Consider the following 21173-nt stretch of genomic DNA (forward strand, 5'->3'; position numbering starts at 1 on the left):
TTAAACCTTATAACGTCCTAACCAAAAAAAAATTTTGTTTTCAAAATTGTGCCGATGTAAAGTTGACATGTGGGAAATGTTATTTATTAACTATTTTGTGTGACATCTCTCTCTGATTTAAGGGTACAAAAAGTAAAAGTTCGAAAATTGCTAAATTTTCATCATTTTTGCCAAATTTCCGTTTTTTTCATAAAGAAACGCAAATCATATCGAAGAAATTTTAGAACTAACGTGAAGCACAAAGTGTCACGAAAAAACATTCTCAGAATCAGTGGAGTCGGTTGAAGGGTTCCAGAGTTATAACCTCATAAAATGACAGTGGTCAGAATTGAAAAAATTGGCCCTGTTATTAAGGTCACAATTGGCTCAGTCACTAAGGGGTTAAGGTACATTTAGACATGCCAATCCAGGTTATTACATGGCTGATCAGCTATATATTATATAGAAGCTGCTCATTTATACAGAGCAACTAAACAATGTTGGAGACAGGGCAATCAGTAACACAATTGTACTATCCCCATAAGGTATTAAGTTATTGGCAGCATATCACCTATATACACATCAGGTAATGTGGAATGATTGCTGGTTGGCTTTTATGGTCTAATAATTGGTAATTAAAGTTTCTAGAAAAATACTCCACAATTATTGGCTCGCCTATAGGGGCCATCACAACTATATTTACAACTCGCAAGGAAACAGATGACGCCTGTTAATTGTTAGCTAGAGTTTATTTTTATGATCACAGCTTTGTAGGATATGAGATTTGGGGGTATTCGTATTGCAAGGCTTGTTAAAAAGGGTCGATATCGACTTGTAGGATTGCTACGTCCAATAGCTGGCACCAAAGTTCAAGTCCTCTTCCTCTCTGAAGAGACAATTTGCTTATTTTTTTTTCCCAGAGAAGCATGCAAGGCGTTTAAGTCTCATACTGACATGCCAGACCTGGCATGTCACTCTCCACAAGGAGAAACCTTATCGGTTAGATCAGGGTACTAGGATGAAAGATATCCTGGCTGGTAGCTTGATCTTGCTGAACTGGTCATACCTGGCTGGAGAGCATGCGAACTTCCTCTAAAATGGAGTGGACTGGACGACTCCTCTCTCTCCCACGTGTAAAGGGAACGATGCAGTAGGTGCACATATTATCACAACCACGCATGATGGAGCTAGGAAAAGAAACACTAAACAATAGTGACAAGTTCAACAAAGTGATTTCACCTGTGTCATTAGTTTATTGCTAGGAAAAAGGTTGATAACTTGCTTAAACCCTTTAGCAGCCAATAATTTCAACCTTTTTGGGAACATAAATAAGCATTTGATTTTTTTTTTTACATAGTTTAAAGATAATCCTAAACAAGGTTGCCTTCTTACGCATTTATGACAAAGTCGCACTATATGCTAAAAATAAGTTACAGGTAAATCCCTTTATGTACTGGGAGAATAAACATGCTGAAACCCCTGTTAAACTGTGAGGCTGCTTCCCATATTGTAAGCTATGGCGAGGTGGCCCCACTGCCCTATCCATTTGGGTCTACGGAATTCACAGAAAGACCTGATGCTTGTACGTAGCCACCTCTTCACTGAAGGCAATAGGGTGAGTGGCTCCACAGAATTGTCAAATGGAAAGCACTGTTCTTCAGAAAGGTTATGGTACCACAGGTGGGTCGCATACCTATTGTGCTTTTATGGTATATTGTGTATATGCATATTTCATAATATTGCTAAGATTCAACCTCCCAAGTACAAACTTACACAAAGGATGAGACATTGTTGGAGGATGTCTGAACAGGCATGACATCAGCGTAAGTCTCGTCTAGGGAAAGAAGCACGTTAGCAGCTTGTTGACCAGTCTCTGCTACAGAAAGAAGTCTTGGTAGATCTCGATATGCATCAGGTCCGGCCAATACATCCACCAGCTTCTCCTTCTGTAGGATCTCCTCTTTTAATCTCTCTGCCATACAACCTTTGTAAAGTCAAAGTATCAAAAATGACTTAACGTATTTTTATTTATTGTAAATTTCTTTCTTGTAATCTCTATCTATTTAGCAATCGAACTTTGTGACCTACCCAATAGACCAATCCTCAAGGGACCTTGGGATTTGCACCGCTTCCGCTTCATTGATCCAAGTTGTTTTAGTCGGTGCCAAATAGTCTGTTCTGCTTTCTCTCTGCAAATGAATATTATTAATTCACTCATTTATTTCAGTATTAGAGTTTGTGAAAATAAATTGGCAGGACTCAGTCCTGTAATCTGTGATTCCTGGATAAGAGCCACTTCCCGCTCTCCAGTATCCGCGGTTCTTCTTTTAAAGGGAACCTGTCACCCCCAAAATCGAGGGTGAGGTAAGCCCACCAGCATCAGGGGCTTATCTACAGCATTCTGGAATGCTGTAGATAAGCCCCTGATGTATACTAAAAGATGAGAAAAAGAGGTTAGATTATACTCACCCACCAGGGGCTGTCCCGGTCCGGTGCCTCCTATCTTCATGAGATGACGTCCTCTTCTGGTCTTCACGCTGCGGCTCCGGCGTACTTTGTCTGCCCTGTTGAGGGCAGAGCAAAGTACTGCAGTGCGCAGGCGCCGGGCCTCTCTGACCTTTCCCAGCGCCTGCGCACTGCAGTACTTTGCTCTGCCCTCAACAGGGCAGACAAAGTACGCCTGCGCTGCAGCAAGAAGACAAGAAGAGGACGTCATCGAATGAAGATAGGAGGTGCTGGACCGGACCGCGACGCCTATCGGATCGGACCGCCCGCCCAGGTGAGTATAATCTAACCTCTTTTTCTCATCTTTCAGGATACATCGGGGACTTATCTACAGAATTCCAGAATGCTGTAGATAAGCCCCTGATGCCAGTGGGCTTAGCTCACTGTCGATTTTGAGGGTGACAGGTTCCCTTTAATTTGTTGGTTTGGGGCATTATCATATACGTGTCAAACAACAAAAATGACATTGCGCCAGGTTGGCAATTCAAAGAAGAGTCTCGGATGCTGCGAGGGAGGAAGCAGTCCTCAATGTTCCTGTCCAACAACCACAGACTACTGACGTGGCCGATGGCCGGGTCCTGCAAATTTTCCATTGAAAGCAGATTTGTCACCAGATTTCACATACAACAGTATACATTAATAAATAGATCTTAAACCTGATGGGGCCGATATATTTACACTGAAAATCCATGTTGGAACAGCTGTGTAATCCTGCATTTAAATGAGCATTTTATAACGCAAGCTCTGGCTGGACTGATGCATTGCTGGTTTTATATCAAGAAGGAAAAACTTAAAAAGGCTTATACAGCCATTATCATAGAATGTTAAGGTACCGTCACACTCAGCGACGCTGCGGCGATATAGACAACGAGCCGACCTAAACTAGATCGCTGGAGCGTCGCTGTTTAGGTCGCTGTAGAGACGTCAAAAACAGCAACTCCAGAACGATGCAGGAGCGATCCAGTGACTTAACGGCGACTCACTTCTCGTTCTCGCTGGTTATTAGCTCCATGTCAAACATTGCTGGAGTCGTTGCTTTTGATGTCAAACATGACGATACACGCCGACCTGGCGACGAAATAAAGTTCTGGACTTCTAGCTCCGACCAGCGATGGCACAGCGGGATCCAGATCGCTGCTGCGTGTCAAACACAACGAGATCGCTATCCAGGACGCTGCAACGTCACGGATTGTTGTCGTTCTCGTTGCAAAGTTGCCGAGTGTGACGGTACCTTTAGAGTTGGACGAGACCTCCAGGGTCATCATGTTGAACCCCCTGCTCAATGCAGGATTCACTAAACCACCTCAGACAGATGTCTGTTCAGCCTCTGAAGACTTCCATTGAAGAACACACCACCTCTTGTGGAAGCCTGTTCCACTCATTGATCACCCTCACTGTCAAAAAGTTTTTTCTAATATCTAACCAGTATATTCTCCCTTTCAGTTTCATTCCATTGCTTCTTGTGTTTCCATGTGCAAATGAAGATGATCCCTCTACACTGTGACAGCCCTTCAGACATTTGTAGACAGTGATTAAGTCTCCTCTTAGCCTTCTTTTTTTGCAAGCTAAACAGCCCAGATCCTTTAATAGTTCCTCGTAGGACATACTTTGCAGTTTGCTCACCATTCTAGTAACTCTTCTCTGAATTTGCTCCAGTTTTTCAATGTCTTTTTTAAAATGCGGTGCCCAGAAACGGACACAGTATTGCACATGATTTATTTGAAAAAACTGACCGTCACATCCATACATAGACTAAGTGTGAACAGGTGCTGAACCTAGAGTAACCAACTCATATATAGTCAAGTAAAAAAGGCAGCACACTGCAGCGCTAAGACATGCAAATATGAAACATGAAAACTGAACTGCAATACTGCACTAGAAATATGAAAAATGAGAGCGTTTAGCGCATAAAAATGGCCAATTTTATGTGTACCTGATAGCCCCTTTACGGCATCTCTCGTATATCAGGTCCTACGCTTGCCTACCTCGCTGAGAATAAACGTCTCCATGTGAATGGGTACCTGTGAAAACCTCTTCCTAGACTCATTGAGTATTGCACATGAGACCTGACCAGGAAGGAGTAGAGGGGGATAATTACTTCATGTGATCTAGATTCTAGGCTTCTCTTAATACATTCTAGCACTGTCTTTGCCTTTTTGCTGCTGCATCACACTGTTAACTCATGTGCAGCCCTGTGATCTATTAGTATACCCAAGTCTTTTTCACACGTGCTGTTGCCTAGTTGCATTCCTCCCTTTTTATAGATGTAATTTTCATTTTTCATGCCCAGATGTAGAATCTTGCATTTCTCCCTGGTAAATATCATTCTATTAGACGCTGCCCATTATCAAGCTTATCTAGATCCTTCTGAATCCTTTCTCTGTCTTCTGTTAGCTATCCCTTCTAGCTTTGCATTATCTGCAAATTTGATTAGTTTACTTTCAGTTCCCTTATCTAGATCATTTAGAAAAATGTTGATCAACACTATGGCCAGGAATTTTCACAGTAAATACACCAGCCTCATAAGTTCTAAGACATATATTTAATAACACATGCATGTTGAAGCCTGGTGATAAACTTTAACAAGCACAAAAACAATTATACAATACATTACTATTCCATAACTAAATGCAGAAAAGTTCCTTTAATTTAGAATCAGGTATTCAAGAAAGTCCCATAATCAGGCACTTTTTTCTATCATAAAACTGCAGTATAAAATGTAATCAAATAAGCTCAAAATCAGAGGCTAAATTATAATTGAAAATATGATAATATAGGACCTGTCAGTTTCCACTGATGTCCGACTAAAGGAACTGGACTGTAAAGTATACAAAATTCGGTTGATGTAGCCACCATTTTCTGTATTAACAATAGACTCATATGCGCAATAGCAATATCATAGCCTAAAGGCCAGAAATAATCACCAACAATTTACACATCTATATGACCCACCTATATAACTCTCCACAATGAAACATTGCCAATTTCTTATAACCAAATTCTGTGTTGGAGAAAAAAATCATGCCATGGCGTTTTAGAGGGCCAGCAGTAGAAATGCATTACCCTTCCTCATGTTGTCAGCCCTACCCTACACCTTAGCTAAATCGCTGCCTGGTAAGGGTAATGCCAACTAATCTGGTATATCAGTGTACACAGGCATATAGGTATTAAAATTACCTGATAGAACAAGTGACGAGAAGTATAACATCTGCCTAAAAGAAAGAAAAATGTAATTAACACATAAAACTGAGAAAAGAAAACAGAAGTGTCAACTGTACTATGCATGGTAAAGGGAACCTGTCAGCAAGATGCTGACCTAAATTGCCAACAGCATGACATCATGTTTGTCTGTTAGGATTGTGGAACCTATGTTTTAATCCCAAGCGCTGATGCATTTCAAAAACAGTAGTATCAAAAGGGTTAGTTATCTAGATTTCTAAAATGAATATCAATACCAGGTTGGTGGGAGACCAACTCCTAGCACCACCAGTCAATCAGCTGATTGAAGGCACTGCAGAGCTCCTGTGAGTGCTGGGCACTTCATTGCTATGCTGTATTGTGTACCATATACTATATGGCTGTGCTAGAATGGGACAAAACTGCAATACATAGCACTGCCACTAAAGAAAGAATGGCGCTGTACAGCATGGAGCAATGTAAACAATGATGAGGAAGCAGTGCTCACCACTAGGGTTGAGCGAAACGGGTCGTTAATTTTCAAAAGTCGCCGACTTTTGGCTAAGTCGGCTTCTCATGAAACCCGATCCGACCCCTGTGCTTGTCGGCCATGCAGTACGCGACTTTCGTGCCAAAGTCGCGTTTCAATGACGCGAAAAGCGCCATTTCTCAGCCAATGAAGGTGAACGCAGAGTGTGGGCAGCGTGATGACATAGATCCTGGTCCCCACCATCTTAGAGAAGGGCATTGCAGTGATTGGCTTGCTGTCTGCGGCGTCACAGGGGCTATAAAGGGGCGTTCCCGCCGACCGCCATCTCACTGCTGCTGATCTGAGCTTAGGGAGAGGTTGCTGCCGCTTCGTCACAAGCAGGGAGAGCGTTAGGCAGGGTCCATAAACCACCAAACCGCTTGTGCTGTAGCGATTTCCACTGTCCAACACCACCTTCGGTGTGCAGGAACAGTGGAAGCTATTTTTTTTTTTTTTTCCCTCAGCGCTGTAGCTCATTGGGCTGCCCTAGAAGGCTCCGTGATAGCTGTATTGCTGTGTGTACGCCACTGTGGAAACCAACTGCTTTTTTCAAAGCACATATCCTCTTGTTCCTTCCTTTCTGCACAGCTATCTTTTTTGTTTGTCCACACTTTTTATTTAATTTGTGCATCAGTCCACTCCTATTGCTGCCTGCCATACCTGGCTGAGATTACTGCAGGGAGATAGTAATTGTAGGACAGTCCCTGTTTTTTTTTTTTTTTTTTTTTGTGGGAGATTAAGATTGGCATTTCTGCTAGAGTGCCATCCCTGTGTGTGCCATCTCTCACTGAGTGGGCCATAGAAAGCCTATTTATTTTTTTCCTTGATTTGGGTTCGAAAATCTACCTGAAAAAAAACACTACATCAATCAGTGGGAGAAAAATATTGGCCTCAGTCAGGGCTTGTGTGCCACTCCTCTGTGTGCCATCTCTCATTCAGTGGGCCATAGAAAGCCTTTTTTTTTTTTTTTTTTTTTTATTTGGTTTCTAAAGTCTCCCTGAAAAAATAAAAAAATAAAAAAAAAAACAGTGGGAGATTAATATTGCCCTTTCAGCTTGTGTACCAGTCTTGACTCCTGGGTGTGCCACCTCTCTCTCTCAAATTGTGGGCCATAGAAAGCCTATTTATTTTTTTCCTTGATTTGGGTTTGAAAATCTACCTTAAAAAAAAAACACTCCATCAATCAGTGGGAGAAACATATTGGCCTCAGTCAGGGCTTGTGTGCCACTCCTGTGTGTGCCATCTCTCACTCAGTGGGCCATAGAAAGCCTATTTATTTTTTGCTTGATTTGGGTTCTAAAATCTACCTTTAAAAAAATCACTACATCAATCAGTGGTAGAAAAATATTGGCCTCAGTCAGGGCTTGTGTGCCACTCCTGACTCCTGTGTGTGCCATCTCTCACTCAGTGGGCCATAGAAAGCCTTTTTTTTTTTTTTTTTTATTATTTGGTTTCTAAAGTCTCCCTGAAAAAAAATAAAAAAAATGAAAAAAACAGTGGGAGATTAATATTGCCCTTTCAGCTTGTGTGCCAGTCTTGACTCCTGGGTGTGCCACCTCTCTCTCTCAAATTGTGGGCCATAGAAAGCCTATTTATTTTTTTCCTTGATTTGGGTTCGAAAATCTACCTTAAAAAAAAAAAAACTCCATCAATCAGTGGGAGAAAAATATTGGCCTCAGTCAGGGCTTGTGTGCCACTCCTGTGTGTGCCATCTCTCACTCAGTGGGCCATAGAAAGCCTATTTATTTTTTTCCTTGATTTGGGTTCGAAAATCTACCTTAACAAAAAAACACTACATCAATCAGTGGGAGAAAAATATTGGCCTCAGTCAGGGCTTGTGTGTCACTCCTGTGTGTGCCATCTCTCACTCAGTGGGCCATAGAAAGCCTATTTATTTTTTTCCTTGATTTGGGTTCGAAAATCTACCTTAACAAAAAAACACTACATCAATCAGTGGGAGAAAAATATTGGCCTCAGTCAGGGCTTGTGTGCCACTCCTGTGTGTGCCATCTCTCACTCAGTGGGCCATAGAAAGCCTATTTATTTTTTTCCTTGATTTGGGTTCGAAAATCTACCTTAACAAAAAAACACTACATCAATCAGTGGGAGAAAAATATTGGCCTCAGTCAGGGCTTGTGTGCCACTCCTCTGTGTGCCATCTCTCATTCAGTGGGCCATAGAAAGCCTTTTTTTTTTTTTATTATTTGGTTTCTAAAGTCTCCCTGAAAAAAAATAAATAAAAAAAAAAACAGTGGGAGATTAATATTGCCCTTTCAGCTTGTGTGCCAGTCTTGACTCCTGGGTGTGCCACCTCTCTCTCTCAAATTGTGGGCCATAGAAAGCCTATTTATTTTTTTCCTTGATTTGGGTTCGAAAATCTACCTTAAAAAAAAAACACTCCATCAATCAGTGGGAGAAAAATATTGGCCTCAGTCAGGGCTTGTGTGTCACTCCTGTGTGTGCCATCTCTCACTCAGTGGGCCATAGAAAGCCTATTTATTTTTTTGCTTGATTTGGGTTCTAAAATCTACCTTAAAAAAAACACTACATCAATCAGTGGGAGAAACATATTGGCCTCAGTCAGGGCTTGTGTGCCACTCCTGTGTGTGCCATCTCTCACTCAGTGGGCCATAGAAAGCCTATTTATTTTTTGCTTGATTTGGGTTCTAAAATCTACCTTTAAAAAAATCACTACATCAATCAGTGGTAGAAAAATATTGGCCTCAGTCAGGGCTTGTATGCCACTCCTGACTCCTGTGTGTGCCATCTCTCACTCACTGGGCCATAGAAAGCCTTTTTTTTTTTTTTTTATTATTTGGTTTCTAAAGTCTCCCTGAAAAAAAAAAACAGTGGGAGATTAATATTGCCCTTTCAGCTTGTGTGCCAGTCTTGACTCCTGGGTGTGCCACCTCTCTCTCTCAAATTGTGGGCCATAGAAAGCCTATTTATTTTTTTCCTTGATTTGGGTTCGAAAATCTACCTTAAAAAAAAACACTACATCAATCAGTGGGAGAAAAATATTGGCCTCAGTCAGGGCTTGTGTGCCACTCCTGTGTGTGCCATCTCTCACTCAGTGGGCCATAGAAAGCCTATTTATTTTTTTTCTTGATTTGGGTTCGAAAATCTACCTGAAAAAAAAACACTACATCAATCAGTGGTAGAAAAATATTGGCCTCAGTCAGGGCTTGTGTGCCACTCCTGTGTGTGCCATCTCTCACTCAGTGGGCCATAGAAAGCCTATTTATTTTTTGATTGATTTGGGTTCTAAAATCTACCTTTAAAAAAATCACTACATCAATCAGTGGGAGAAAAATATTGGCCTCAGTCAGGGCTTGTGTGCCACTCCTGACTCCTGTGTGTGCCATCTCTCACTCAGTGGGCCATAGAAAGCCTATTTATTTTTTGCTTGATTTGGGTTCTAAAATCTACCTTTAAAAAAAACACTACATCAATCAGTGGGAGAAAAATATTGGCCTCAGTCAGGGCTTGTGTGCCACTATTGTGTGTGCCATCTCTCATTCAGTGGGCCATAAAAAGCCTTTTTTTTTTTTTAATTTTATTATTTGGTTTCTAAAGTCTCCCTGAAAAAAACATTTTATCTTATTTGGTTTCTAAAGTCTCCCTGAGGAAAAAAAAAAAAAAATAGGTGGGAGATTAATATTGACATTTGTGCTTGAGTGACAGTCCTGCGTGTGTGTCATCTCTGTGATTTGGTGCCACAGAAAACAGAGTGTGTAACATTGTGCCTGATTTTCCTTGTGGTCTCACCAACCTGTTAAGGGATATTGAAATCATACTGAAGTTATAGCTCAACGTGTAAGTTGTTTGACAGCAACAAATAAAGTTAATTTGGTTAAGTTTTTCAAACAATGAGGAAGTCTGGTGCAAGAGGTCGTGGCCGTGGGCGTTCATTGTCAGCTGGTAATGATGGTAGTGGTAGTGGAGCATCAGGTGGTCGTGGGGATAAAAATATTCCACCTAAGTCTGGAGCTGTGGAGGCTGTTTCGTCATCTGGCTACACAAGGCCTCGAAAGCTTTCTTTTCTGGGAGTAGGAAAACCGCTTTTAAAGCCGGAGCAGCAACAGCAAGTTTTGGCTTACATTGCAGACTCAGCCTCTAGCTCTTTTGCCTCCTCTTCTGAAACTGGTAAATGTAAAAGCAGCGCGTCGCTTGTGGATGTTCACGGTCAGGGACAAGTCGCTTCCTTGTCCTCCTCAGCAAAAACAACAACAAGAGAGAAGGATGCAGCAGGCGACACAACGGGTTACTCCATGGAGCTCTTTACACATACCGTCCCTGGCTTAGAAAGTGAAACACTTAACAGGCCATGCCCATTACAAGTAGATTCTGACATGGATTGCACTGATGCACAGCCACAGTACTATGCTGCTCCTTTGACTGAGACCACAACATTGCCCTCTCAGGGTACTGATCCGCAATCAGACCCTGATGAGACTATGTTGCCCCGCCACGAACGCTATACCACCGACCGACACAGTGACACAGACGAAGTTGCACACGAGCTCGAAGAGGAGGTAATAGATGACCCAGTTGTTGACCCCGATTGGCAGCCATTGGGGGAACAGGGTGCAGGCGGCAGTAGTTCAGAAGCGGAGGTGGAGGAGGGGCCGCAGCAGGCATCAACATCGCAACAGGTTCCATCTGCCGGGCCCGTATCTGGCCCAAAACGCGTGTCAAAGCCAAAACCTGTTGGAGGACAGCGTGGCCATCCGGTTAAAGCTCAGTCTGCAATCCCTGAAAAGGGATCCGATGCTAGGAAGAGTGCAGTCTGGCATTTTTTTAAACAACATCCAATTGATCAGCGCAAAGTCATCTGTCAAAAATGTTCAACTAGCTTAAGCAGAGGTCAGAATCTGAAAAGTCTCAATACTAGTTGCATGCATAGACACTTAACCACCATGCATTTTCAAGCCTGGACTAACTACCAAACGTCCCTTAAGGTTGTAGCACCCTCGGCCAATGAAGCTAGTCAGCAACGCAACATCCCTTCCGGCACTGTAAGGCCACCATTTTCCGCACCACCGGCAGTATCTGTGCAGGTTTCTTTGACAGCCAAAAGCAGTCAGGGTCAGGGAATCTCCAGTTTTGTAGAAGGAAATATTGCATCTAGGGCACCGGCGGAAACAATACCGTCTCCAACCGTCTCTCAGTCTGCCAGGTCCACCGGCACACCCGCAAGTTCCACGATCTCCATCTCTCCAGTTCAGCTCACACTACATGAGACTCTGGTTAGAAAAAGGAAGTACTTATCCTCGCATCCGCGTACACAGGGTTTTAACGCCCACATAGCTAGACTAATCTCGTTAGAGATGATGCCCTACCGGTTAGTTGAAAGCTAAGCTTTCAAAGCCCTGATGGAGTACGCTGAACCACGATACGAGCTACCCAGTCGACACTTTTTTTCAAGAAAAGCCATCCCAGCCCTGCACCAGCATGTTAAACAGCGCATCGTCCATGCACTCAGGCAATCTGTGAGTACAAAGGTGCACCTGACTACAGATGCATGGACCAGTAGGCATGGCCAGGGACGTTATGTGTCCATCACGGCACACTGGGTGAATGTGGTGGATGCAGGGTCCACAGGGGACATCAATTTCGGGACAGTTGTGCCTAGCCCACGGTCTAGGAAACAGTTGGCTGTAGGCGTTCGCACCCCCTCCTCCTCCTCGTCCTCCTGCAGAAGCTACAGCTCTTCCACAGACCGCAGTCAGCCAACCACTCCATCGGCAGATGACACTGTTGCACACCAGTTGTCCCATTATGGGCCAGCTACTGGCAAGCGTCAGCAGGCTGTATTGGCTATGAAGTGTTTGGGCGACAACAGACACACCGCGGAAGTTCTGTCCGAGTTCTTGCAACAAGAAACGCAGTCGTGGCTGGGCACAGTAGATCTTGAGGCAGGCAAGGTAGTGAGTGATAACGGAAGGAATTTCATGGCTGCCATCTCCCTTTCCCAACTGAAACACATTCCTTGCCTGGCTCACACCTTAAACCTGGTGGTGCAGTGCTTATTGAAAACTTATCCTGGGTTCTCCGACCTGCTCCTCAAAGTGCGTGGACTTTGCTCACATATCCGACGTTCGCCTGTACACGCCAGCCGTATGCAGACCTATCAGCGGTCTTTGAACCTTCCCCAGCATCGCCTAATCATAGACGTTGCAACAAGGTGGAACTCAACACTGCACATGCTTCAGAGACTGTGCCAACAGAGGCGGGCTGTTATGTTTTTGTGGGAGGATACACATACACGGGCAGGCAGTAGGATGGCAGACATGGAGTTGTCAGGTGTGCAGTGGTCCAAGATACAAGACATGTGTCAAGTCCTTCAGTGTTTTGAGGAATGCACACGGCTGGTTAGTGCAGACAACGCCGTAATAAGCATGAGCATCCCCCTAATGCGTCTGCTGATGCAAAGTTTGACGCACATAAAGGAGCAGGCGTCTGCACCAGAGGAAGAGGAAAGCCTTGATGACAGTCAGCCATTGTCTGGTCAGGGCAGTGTACAGGACGAGGTAGCGGGCGAAGAGGAGGTGGAGGACGAGGAGGATGATGGGGATGAGAATATTTTTAATGCGGAAGCTTTCCCGGGGGCACTGGAAATTGGTTGCATGGCAAGGCCGGGTTCTGGTTTTTTGAGGGACACAAGTGACGTAGATTTGCCTGAAACTGCCCCTCAACCAATCACAACCGGAGATTTGACAACTGGAACTTTGGCCCACATGGCGGATTATGCCTTACGTATCCTAAAAAGGGACACACGCATTACGAAAATGATGAACGATGACGATTACTGGTTGGCCTGCCTCCTTGATCCACGCTATAAAGGCAAATTGCAAAATATTATGCCACATGAGAACTTGGAACTAATATTAGCAACCAAACAATCAACTCTTGTTGACCGTTTGCTTCAGGCATTCCCAGCACACAGCGCACGTGATCGTTCTCACACGAGCTCCAGGGGGCAGCAGACTAGGAGTGTTAGGGGTGCACACATCAGAAGTGGCGTTGGACAGAGGGGTTTTCTGACCAGGTTGTGGAGTGATTTTGCTATGACCGCAGACAGGACAGGTACTGCTGCATCAATTGAAAGTGACAGGAGACAACATTTGTCCAGTATGGTTACTAACTATTTTTCATCCCTTATCGATGTTCTCCCTCAACCGTCATTCCCATTTGATTACTGGGCATCAAAATTAGACACCTGGCCAGAATTGGCAGAATATGCATTGCAGGAGCTTGCTTGCCCGGCAGCAAGTGTCCTATCAGAAAGAGTATTCAGTGCTGCAGGTTCAATATTAACCGAAAAAAGGACTCGTCTGGCTACCCAAAATGTTGACGATCTAACATTCATTAAAATGAACCACAACTGGATTTCGAAATCTTTTGCCCCACCTTGCCCGGCCGACACCTAGCTTTCCTATGAAAAGCTCTTGCCTGTGAATTACTTTTCTAATGTCTAATTTGCTGCAGCTGATTGTACAGCATACGACATGTTTACACCTCCCTAAATGGCCAAACTCCCCACACGGGGCCGTGGTATCGCGACTTGGCGCAAGCACCCGTGAGACTGCTGTTTGTCTGAAGAGGTGGGTGTGCTCGCTTTTGGTTGACGGCATTGCTACTGGGTCCCTCATAGTACAATGTAGTGTCTCTGGCGGTGGTGGTGCGCACCCAACGTCAGACACACCGTTGTAACATGAGGGGCCCTGGGGCGGTCCCGCCGGCCTCAAGAGAGTTCCCCCCTCCCCCAGCTCAAACTGTGCTCTACCACGTGCAAAATTATGTCGCACAGCTCCACCAATCTTTAGTCTATTCGCTGACATCATTCAATGTCTGGCACTGACAATACAAATTTGTAGACATCTATGATGCAACTTAAAGTAGTCTGTGTCTGTGTCCCATATTGGCACCATTAAATAGTTACTGCCAAATTACTATGTCAGAAACTCAGCAGATGAGCCCACCCCTGTACCTAAGTATGCCACCTTTTTTTTTTTTTTGGTTGTTTTGCGAGACATTAACATCTATTTATATTTTGGGAGTACTGGGACAGACACTCCTTGCAATACTCCTCCACTGACCACAATGCTGCCTGTGTATCCATGTAACCGATGTAAAACTGCCATGAGCCTATTGTTTGTTATTTTAGGCCTTTGATAGCCTGTCTGCGGTCCCTACTTTAAATACTCCTCCACTGACCACCAAGCTGCCTGTGTATCCATGTAACCGATGTAAAACTGCCATGAGCCTATTGTTTGTTATTTTAGGCCTTTGATAGCCTTTTTGCGGTCCCTACTTTAAATACTCCTCCACTGACCACCAAGCTGCCTGCCCGTGTATCCATGTAACCGATGTAAAACTGCCATGAGCCTATTGTTTGTTATTTTAGGCCTTTGATAGCCTGTCTGCGGTCCCTACTTTAAATACTCCTCCACTGACCACCAAGCTGCCTGTGTATCCATGTAACCGATGTAAAACTGCCATGAGCCTATTGTTTGTTATTTTAGGCCTTTGATAGCCTGTCTGCGGTCCCTACTTTAAATACTCCTCCACTGACCACCAAGCTGCCTGCCCGTGTATCCATGTAACTGCAGCACCCCAGAGTCCTGGTTGTTGCAGTACTATGGCTCCGCCACTATGGGGAGCTATGGTACGTCTGATTACACTAAGGAGTTTCTCTGATCAGGTACACTCACACCACACTTCACACTCCGGCCACCAGGGGGGGTGGTCCTATCTAGTAGGCCACTCCTCACAACTCTGGTAAAAACTGGGGGTTGGACAGGAAGACAGAGAGAAGTAGCTGGGAAGAGCTAGTGAGAGGACCTGTCAGGGATGGGATCCTGGCAGACTCCTCAGAGCAGAACTAACCAGTAAACAACGGGAATACAGAAAAGGAGAAATACCAGAAGGGGTCTTGCTGTTAGACCGAGGCAACATCCTTCTGAGGCGCAAACAGTCGGTGGCCGGAACGCCGAGCAAGTAAGAGACTTTAAGTACATTGCAAACCACGGCAGGGCAGCTAACTACAGGTTGGCTGTCTCACTTAACACCTAAGCAGACAACGGAGGCAGCTGTGGGAGAGGGGCGACTCTAGAGTCCCGGAAGAACTCCAGGCCTACCCCGTCATACGGGTGCGTCCTACCATATCAACTGGAGGACGGAGAAAGAACAGTAGAGACAGAAAGAAACAGTTGTGAGGACTATCCTGGGAGCTCAGCAGGGAAGAACTACAACACACAGCGCTAGAAGGTAGATACTGATTCCCACCTGTAAAGAGAGCTCCTGATGTGTCGTTGGACCGGCCGGTCTCTGAAAACCCAGTTAACAGCGCTCTGGACTGAGGTCTCCCACATCTTCAGTAAAGAGGTAAAGAGACTGCAACCTGGTGTCCTCGTTATTTACCGCGACCTGCACCCCACAACTGCACCGCTATACCACCGTTAACAGTACCTATTTGCAACGGACGTCCCCCACTGACAGACAGGGCCACGGACCGGGTCTAGCCACCGTGACAACCCCAGGACTGAGATCGCAGAGGTCCGGCTCCGGGTACCCCTCGGCCCTGCGGCCGTGTGGGGGCGCTCCAAATTTTGGCGTCACAAACAGGATTTACTTAAGCCTGAAGAATCAGGTCATGTGTGCCTGGAGACTGTGATTTGTTGTGCTTGAACTGTACTTTATTGAGAGAACTGTGTGCTACTGCTTGCCGCGGAAAGTTACCGCCAAAATTCGCCATTGCCGCGCTCGGAGGGAGGAGCCTTAGCTACGTGGGCGGGATCAGCCAAAAGAAGCGCGGAACGGAAAGCGCGGTGAGACGCCAATCCCGGAAGAGGAACTCCGACCTCCAGCAGGTTAGTGGGAGGAAGGGATGGCCATGTCCGAGTCGGGAGGAGAGGAGGTGGCGGTCGCAGCCGCGGACGCAGGGGCAGCTCCGGTCCCCGCAGCGGGCGAAGCCGCGGCCCTAATACCACCACTGGCTGCCGCAGAACCCGCTGCCCCCATCAGCCAGTCGGACACTGCCGCTAATGCGAAAGCCATAATGCCCTTCTCCATGCCCTACCTGCCCGGAGCGGCCTGGCTCCCACGATACTCTGGGGAGGCGCATACGTTCACTGACTTTAAAGAAGGGCTCTGCAGCCTGCTCGAGTTCTATCCCCTAACCGAGCCTCAGAAGGTCCATATGATAACCGGCCAACTCTTTCGGGCGGCTCTGAGAGAAGTGAAATCCTGGCCCGCTGAGGATAAAGGAACTGCACAACAGATTTTTGCCAAACTTAAAGCCACCTTTGATACTCGCACTGCCACAGAGATTAAACTGACTTTCTATGGATGCAAACAGAGGTCGCAGGATAGCTTACGGGACTATGCCCTTAATCTCCAGGAAGCGATGCGGGCCATTAAGCAGAGTGACCCCGGCAGCATGCAGGATGAGGATAAAATCCTAAAGGAGCGGTTCATTGAGGGGCTCCTGTGCAGTCACCAGCGGGGCCAATTGCACTTCCTGGCCATGCAAAATCCAGACTTGACTTTTGCGCAGTTTAAAGATAAAGCTATCCAGGCATTGCAGGAGCGACAGCCCAGCCGCGCAGTACCACCCAGGCGCCCCGCTCTCACCTACCACCAGGAGGTGGCATCGGATACCCCAGTTGCCGCGGAGGCCGACGCCCAGAGCTTCGAGGACGACTCCCCTGCAGGACTCCGTCTCCAGATGCAAGAGCTAACCAAGAGCGTTGCTGCCCTGGCCCGGACGGTGCAGTCCCTACAGGAGGCCCCCAAAGAGAAGATCCAGTTGGCTTCCAGCCCGGAGGATGTCCCTTGGATGCGACGGAGGAGGACTCCGCCGACCAGGAGCCGGCCCGACCATCGCTTCCACCAGGATGGACGACCCATCTGCCGCCGCTGTCATCAGGTGGGCCATCTTGCAAGGTACTGTCCTTTAAACGAACAACCCCTGGGGCAAAGGGCCAACCCCCAGGAGTAGGACGGTCAGGCCCGCAGCATTGGAGAACCAAGTATATTGGAGGACGACCAGTTCTCCCTGTAGTGATTGATGGAATCCCCTTGAATGCTTTGCTGGACACCGGTTCTCAGGTGACGACTATACCTTACGTGCTCTACAAACGGTATTGGGAGGACGCTGATATTACTCGTGGCCCTGACGATGATTTCACCATAATCGCCAGTAATGGTCAGCCGTTGCCACAAGTGGGGTATAAGGAGGTCACCATCAAAGTGGGGCGGGTGGAATTGAAAGCCCAAGGGATTGTGATTGTAGATATTGATCGTCGAGAATGTAATCCCATGATGACTCTTGGTACTAATGTTATAGAAAATTGTCTTGCAGAAGTGATTGTTTTGTTACAACAGGTGGCAGAAACTGCTGGCCACAGTGAGCAACGTGCCCTGCAGAAGGAAATCAGAGCTCTGATGCAGAGACAGCAGGTAGAGCTGACTGGTGGTGAGATTGGTCGTGTCACTGTGAGTGATTCGAACCCCATCGCGATACCCCCCAAGAGTGAAATGTTAATATGGTGTCGAGCAGCCATAGGCCTCAGGGGTAAGGACTACCAGGCCTTGGTAGAACCCGTATATTCAGACAATAGGCCTACTGTTCTGACAGCCCGGGGGGTGGTCGACGTTCGACAGGGGAGAGTGCCCGTACGTGTCCTCAATTGTGGGGAGGAAGAGGTCCACCTAGCCAAGTATACCACGCTCGCCAAACTGTTCACTGTCAATAATAGTGTAATACAGACACCTGGACCCTTAGTCCCGTCAAACGTGGCGGAGGACAAAGGTTCTGCAGGGCACTCGAAAGACTGGTGTCGGGAATTGCATGTGGGCACTGACTCTACCCCATCTCATCAAATACAGGGGGCTTACAGGGTGGTACACGAGTACGAGCAGGTATTCAGCAAACACCCCTCAGATTTTGGGCAGGTGAAAGGGATCAAACATCACATCCCCACGGGAGATCACCGACCCATAAAAGAGAGATATCGCCCTGTACCCCCAGCTCATTACCAGTGTGCCAAGGACATGTTACGGGAAATGAAGGAGGCTGGGGTGGTGAGACAGCTGTAGCCCCTGGGCAGCTCCGTTGGTCCTTGTTAAAAAGAAAGATGGTACAATGAGGATGTGTGTTGATTACAGGCAGTTGAATCGCATTACACATAAGGACGCATACCCACTGCCCAGGATAGAGGAGTCTCTGGCTGCCTTAAAATCTGCTAACTACTTCTCTACCTTAGATCTCACCAGTGGGTACTGGCAGGTTCCTGTGGCGGAGGCGGACAAAGAGAAGACGGCCTTCACGACGCCAATGGGCCTCTGTGAGTTCAACTACATGCCTTTCGGATTGTGCAATGCTCCCGGAACGTTCCAGAGGATGATGGAGAGCTGCCTGGGACACCTGAACTTTGAAACCGTGCTGCTATATCTGGATGACGTTATAGTTTTCTCTAAAACCTACGAAGACCATCTGAAGCACCTGGCCGAGGTGTTTGAAGCCTTGTCCAACTTCGGCCTGAAAGTGAAACCGTCCAAGTGTCATCTGCTGAAACCTAAAGTGCAGTACCTGGGCCATGTGGTGAGCGCTGAAGGAGTGGCCCCAGACCCCGACAAGGTCACAGTGATCAAGGACTGGCCAAAGCCTAGTGACCTCCACGAAGTCCGGCAGTTCCTCGGGTTGGTAGGTTACTATCGGAGATTCATTAAGGATTTCACCAAGAAGGCCGCACCCTTGCAAAATCTGCTGGTGGGCCAACCAAAGAAGACCAAGGGGAGGAAAACCCCCTTTGATTGGAACGAAGAGCTGGAGGAATCCTTCACCTGTTTGAAGTCGGCACTGACGGGAGAAGAGATACTGGCTTACCCCGAATACGATCAACCATTTGTGCTGTACACAGATGCCAGTAATGTGGGATTAGGAGCCGTGCTGTCCCAGGTTCAGAACGGCAAAGAAAGGGTGATCGCTTACGCCAGCAGGAAACTCCGTCCCACGGAAAGGAACCCTGACAACTATAGTTCCTTTAAGCTGGAATTCCTGGCCCTCGTCTGGGCAGTGACAGAGAGGTTTAAGCACTACCTGGCCTCTGCGAAATTCACCGTTTTCACGGACAACAATCCGCTAACGCATCTGGATACTGCCAAACTCGGGGCTTTGGAACAGCGGTGGATGGCCCGGCTGTCCAACTATGATTTCACCATCAAATATCGGGCAGGGCACCAGAATGCCAATGCCGATGCTCTGTCCCGAATGCCCAATTTACCAGAAGTGGGAGAAGACCCGGAGGCACTTGAAGAGGTGGAGCTGCCTGCCTTCCATCGCCCCAAAGCCACTCAGAACTCTCACCATGTGAAGAACAGGCACAAGAACCAACCGGGTGCCACGCTGAATCCCCTGCCCCACCACGGATGGGCAGAAACCCAGGATAGTGACCCCGCGGTCCGTCAGGTGAAGGAACTCTTGACGCAGGCTGGCTTGCACCCTGGCCCAGATGATCCACAAGAGACCCAACAGCTGTGGAAGGGGAGAAGCAAACTGTTTATCCATGATGGCAAGTTGTGCAGGAGGAGCATCGACCCACGTACTCATGAATTGGTGTGGCAGATAGTGGTGCCAAGGCGAGATGCGCCCATGGTTCTGGGAGCCTACCATGATGGAGCCGGACACTTCGGATGGAAGAAGCTGGAAAAGCTGCTCCGAGGGAGGTTCTATTGGATTGGCATGAAGAGAACCATTGAGAAGTGGTGTCGGGAGTGTGGTCCATGTAGTCTGCGCAGGAAGGACCGTGACAGTCAACGGGCCCCCCTGCGGCCTATCATCACCAAACGGCCGCTCGAACTGGTCGCGCTGGATCATGTGAAGCTGACACCTAGCCGGTCGGGCTATATCTACGCCCTTACCATCGTGGACCACTACTCCAGGTTTTTGGTGGTTGTGCCTGTCAAGGATCTAACAGCTAGGACTGCCGCCAGGGCCTTCCAGCAGCACTTTTGTAGGCCCCATGGCTACCCAGAGAAAGTACTGACCGATCAGGGGCCTGCATTCGAAGCGGAAGTGTTCCAAGAATTCTGTCAGTTGTATGGGTGTAAGAAGATCAGAACTACACCGTACCACCCTCAAACCAACGGGATGTGCGAGAAGATGAACCAGGTGGTAATTGATTTATTGAAGACCTTACCGGTGGAGGAACGGAACCTGTGGCCGACAAAGTTGCCTGACTTAGTGGATATGTACAATCACATCCCCGTAAGTTCCACCAACTGTACTCCAGCGTACCTGATGCGAGGAAGATCTAGTCGGTTACCCGTTGATTTGGACATGGGGGTCCTAGTACCCGAAGATACCTCGCCGGATGCAGATTGGGATGCAGAAAGGCAGCGAAGGTACCGCGAAATACAGGAGTGTGTAGAGAGAAGTCTCACCCAGGCCAGGCAGAAACAAGAAAGGGACTACAATCAACACGCTCCTGCGACTCCCCTGTCACCTGGTGAGCAAGTGCTTAAACGAAAGAGGAGGTTACACAAGCTCGATGACCAATGGGAAGCGGAACCGTATACCATCTTGCCATCCGACTTCGACAACACTAAGGTCTGTCTCATCAGCAAGGACAGAGGGGAGACCTCGGCAGCGGTATCCAGGGATCACCTTAAGGTCTGCCCCGATAAGTTGAAAGAGAGGGGCACGGCCCCAGAAATCTCCCCGCCGGTAGAAAAGGAGAAGGTGTTCCATACTGTCCTTGGTGACTTTCCCCAGTCCTGGACTCAGATAAACCAAGCCCTCGTGGTACCTGTCCTAACGTTTCCACAGCCGGACCCGCCAGAAACGATGGAGGTACCAGATCATCCGGCCCCGCAACCTCAACAAGCCTTACCTGAAGATGCCATGCCAACCGTTGAACCGGCAAATCCTCCCTCTGCTATCAGTGAACCTGCTGTACCCACTGTTGACAGCAGC

General features: G+C 47.0%; 1 protein-coding gene across 4 annotated transcripts in view; it reads right to left on the bottom strand.

The window, feature by feature from the left end:
• The window catches only part of CDK5RAP1 (CDK5RAP1 mitochondrial tRNA methylthiotransferase), an 84853-nt gene that overhangs the window by 43615 nt on the left and 20065 nt on the right, over window positions 1–21173 (bottom strand). For all 4 annotated transcript variants that reach the window (XM_077251629.1, XM_077251630.1, XM_077251632.1 and 1 more), the window contains exons 4-7: window positions 5662–5696; window positions 2068–2168; window positions 1753–1963; window positions 1046–1166 (exon numbers count right to left, since the gene is read on the bottom strand). In XM_077251629.1, coding sequence (XP_077107744.1) covers window positions 1046–1166; window positions 1753–1963; window positions 2068–2168; window positions 5662–5696 — 468 coding nt within the window. The remainder of the gene's footprint in view (window positions 1–1045; window positions 1167–1752; window positions 1964–2067; window positions 2169–5661; window positions 5697–21173) is intronic.

Source organism: Ranitomeya variabilis, chromosome 4 (assembly GCF_051348905.1).
Source record: "Ranitomeya variabilis isolate aRanVar5 chromosome 4, aRanVar5.hap1, whole genome shotgun sequence".
In the NCBI taxonomy this organism is placed as follows: Eukaryota; Metazoa; Chordata; class Amphibia; order Anura; family Dendrobatidae; genus Ranitomeya; species Ranitomeya variabilis.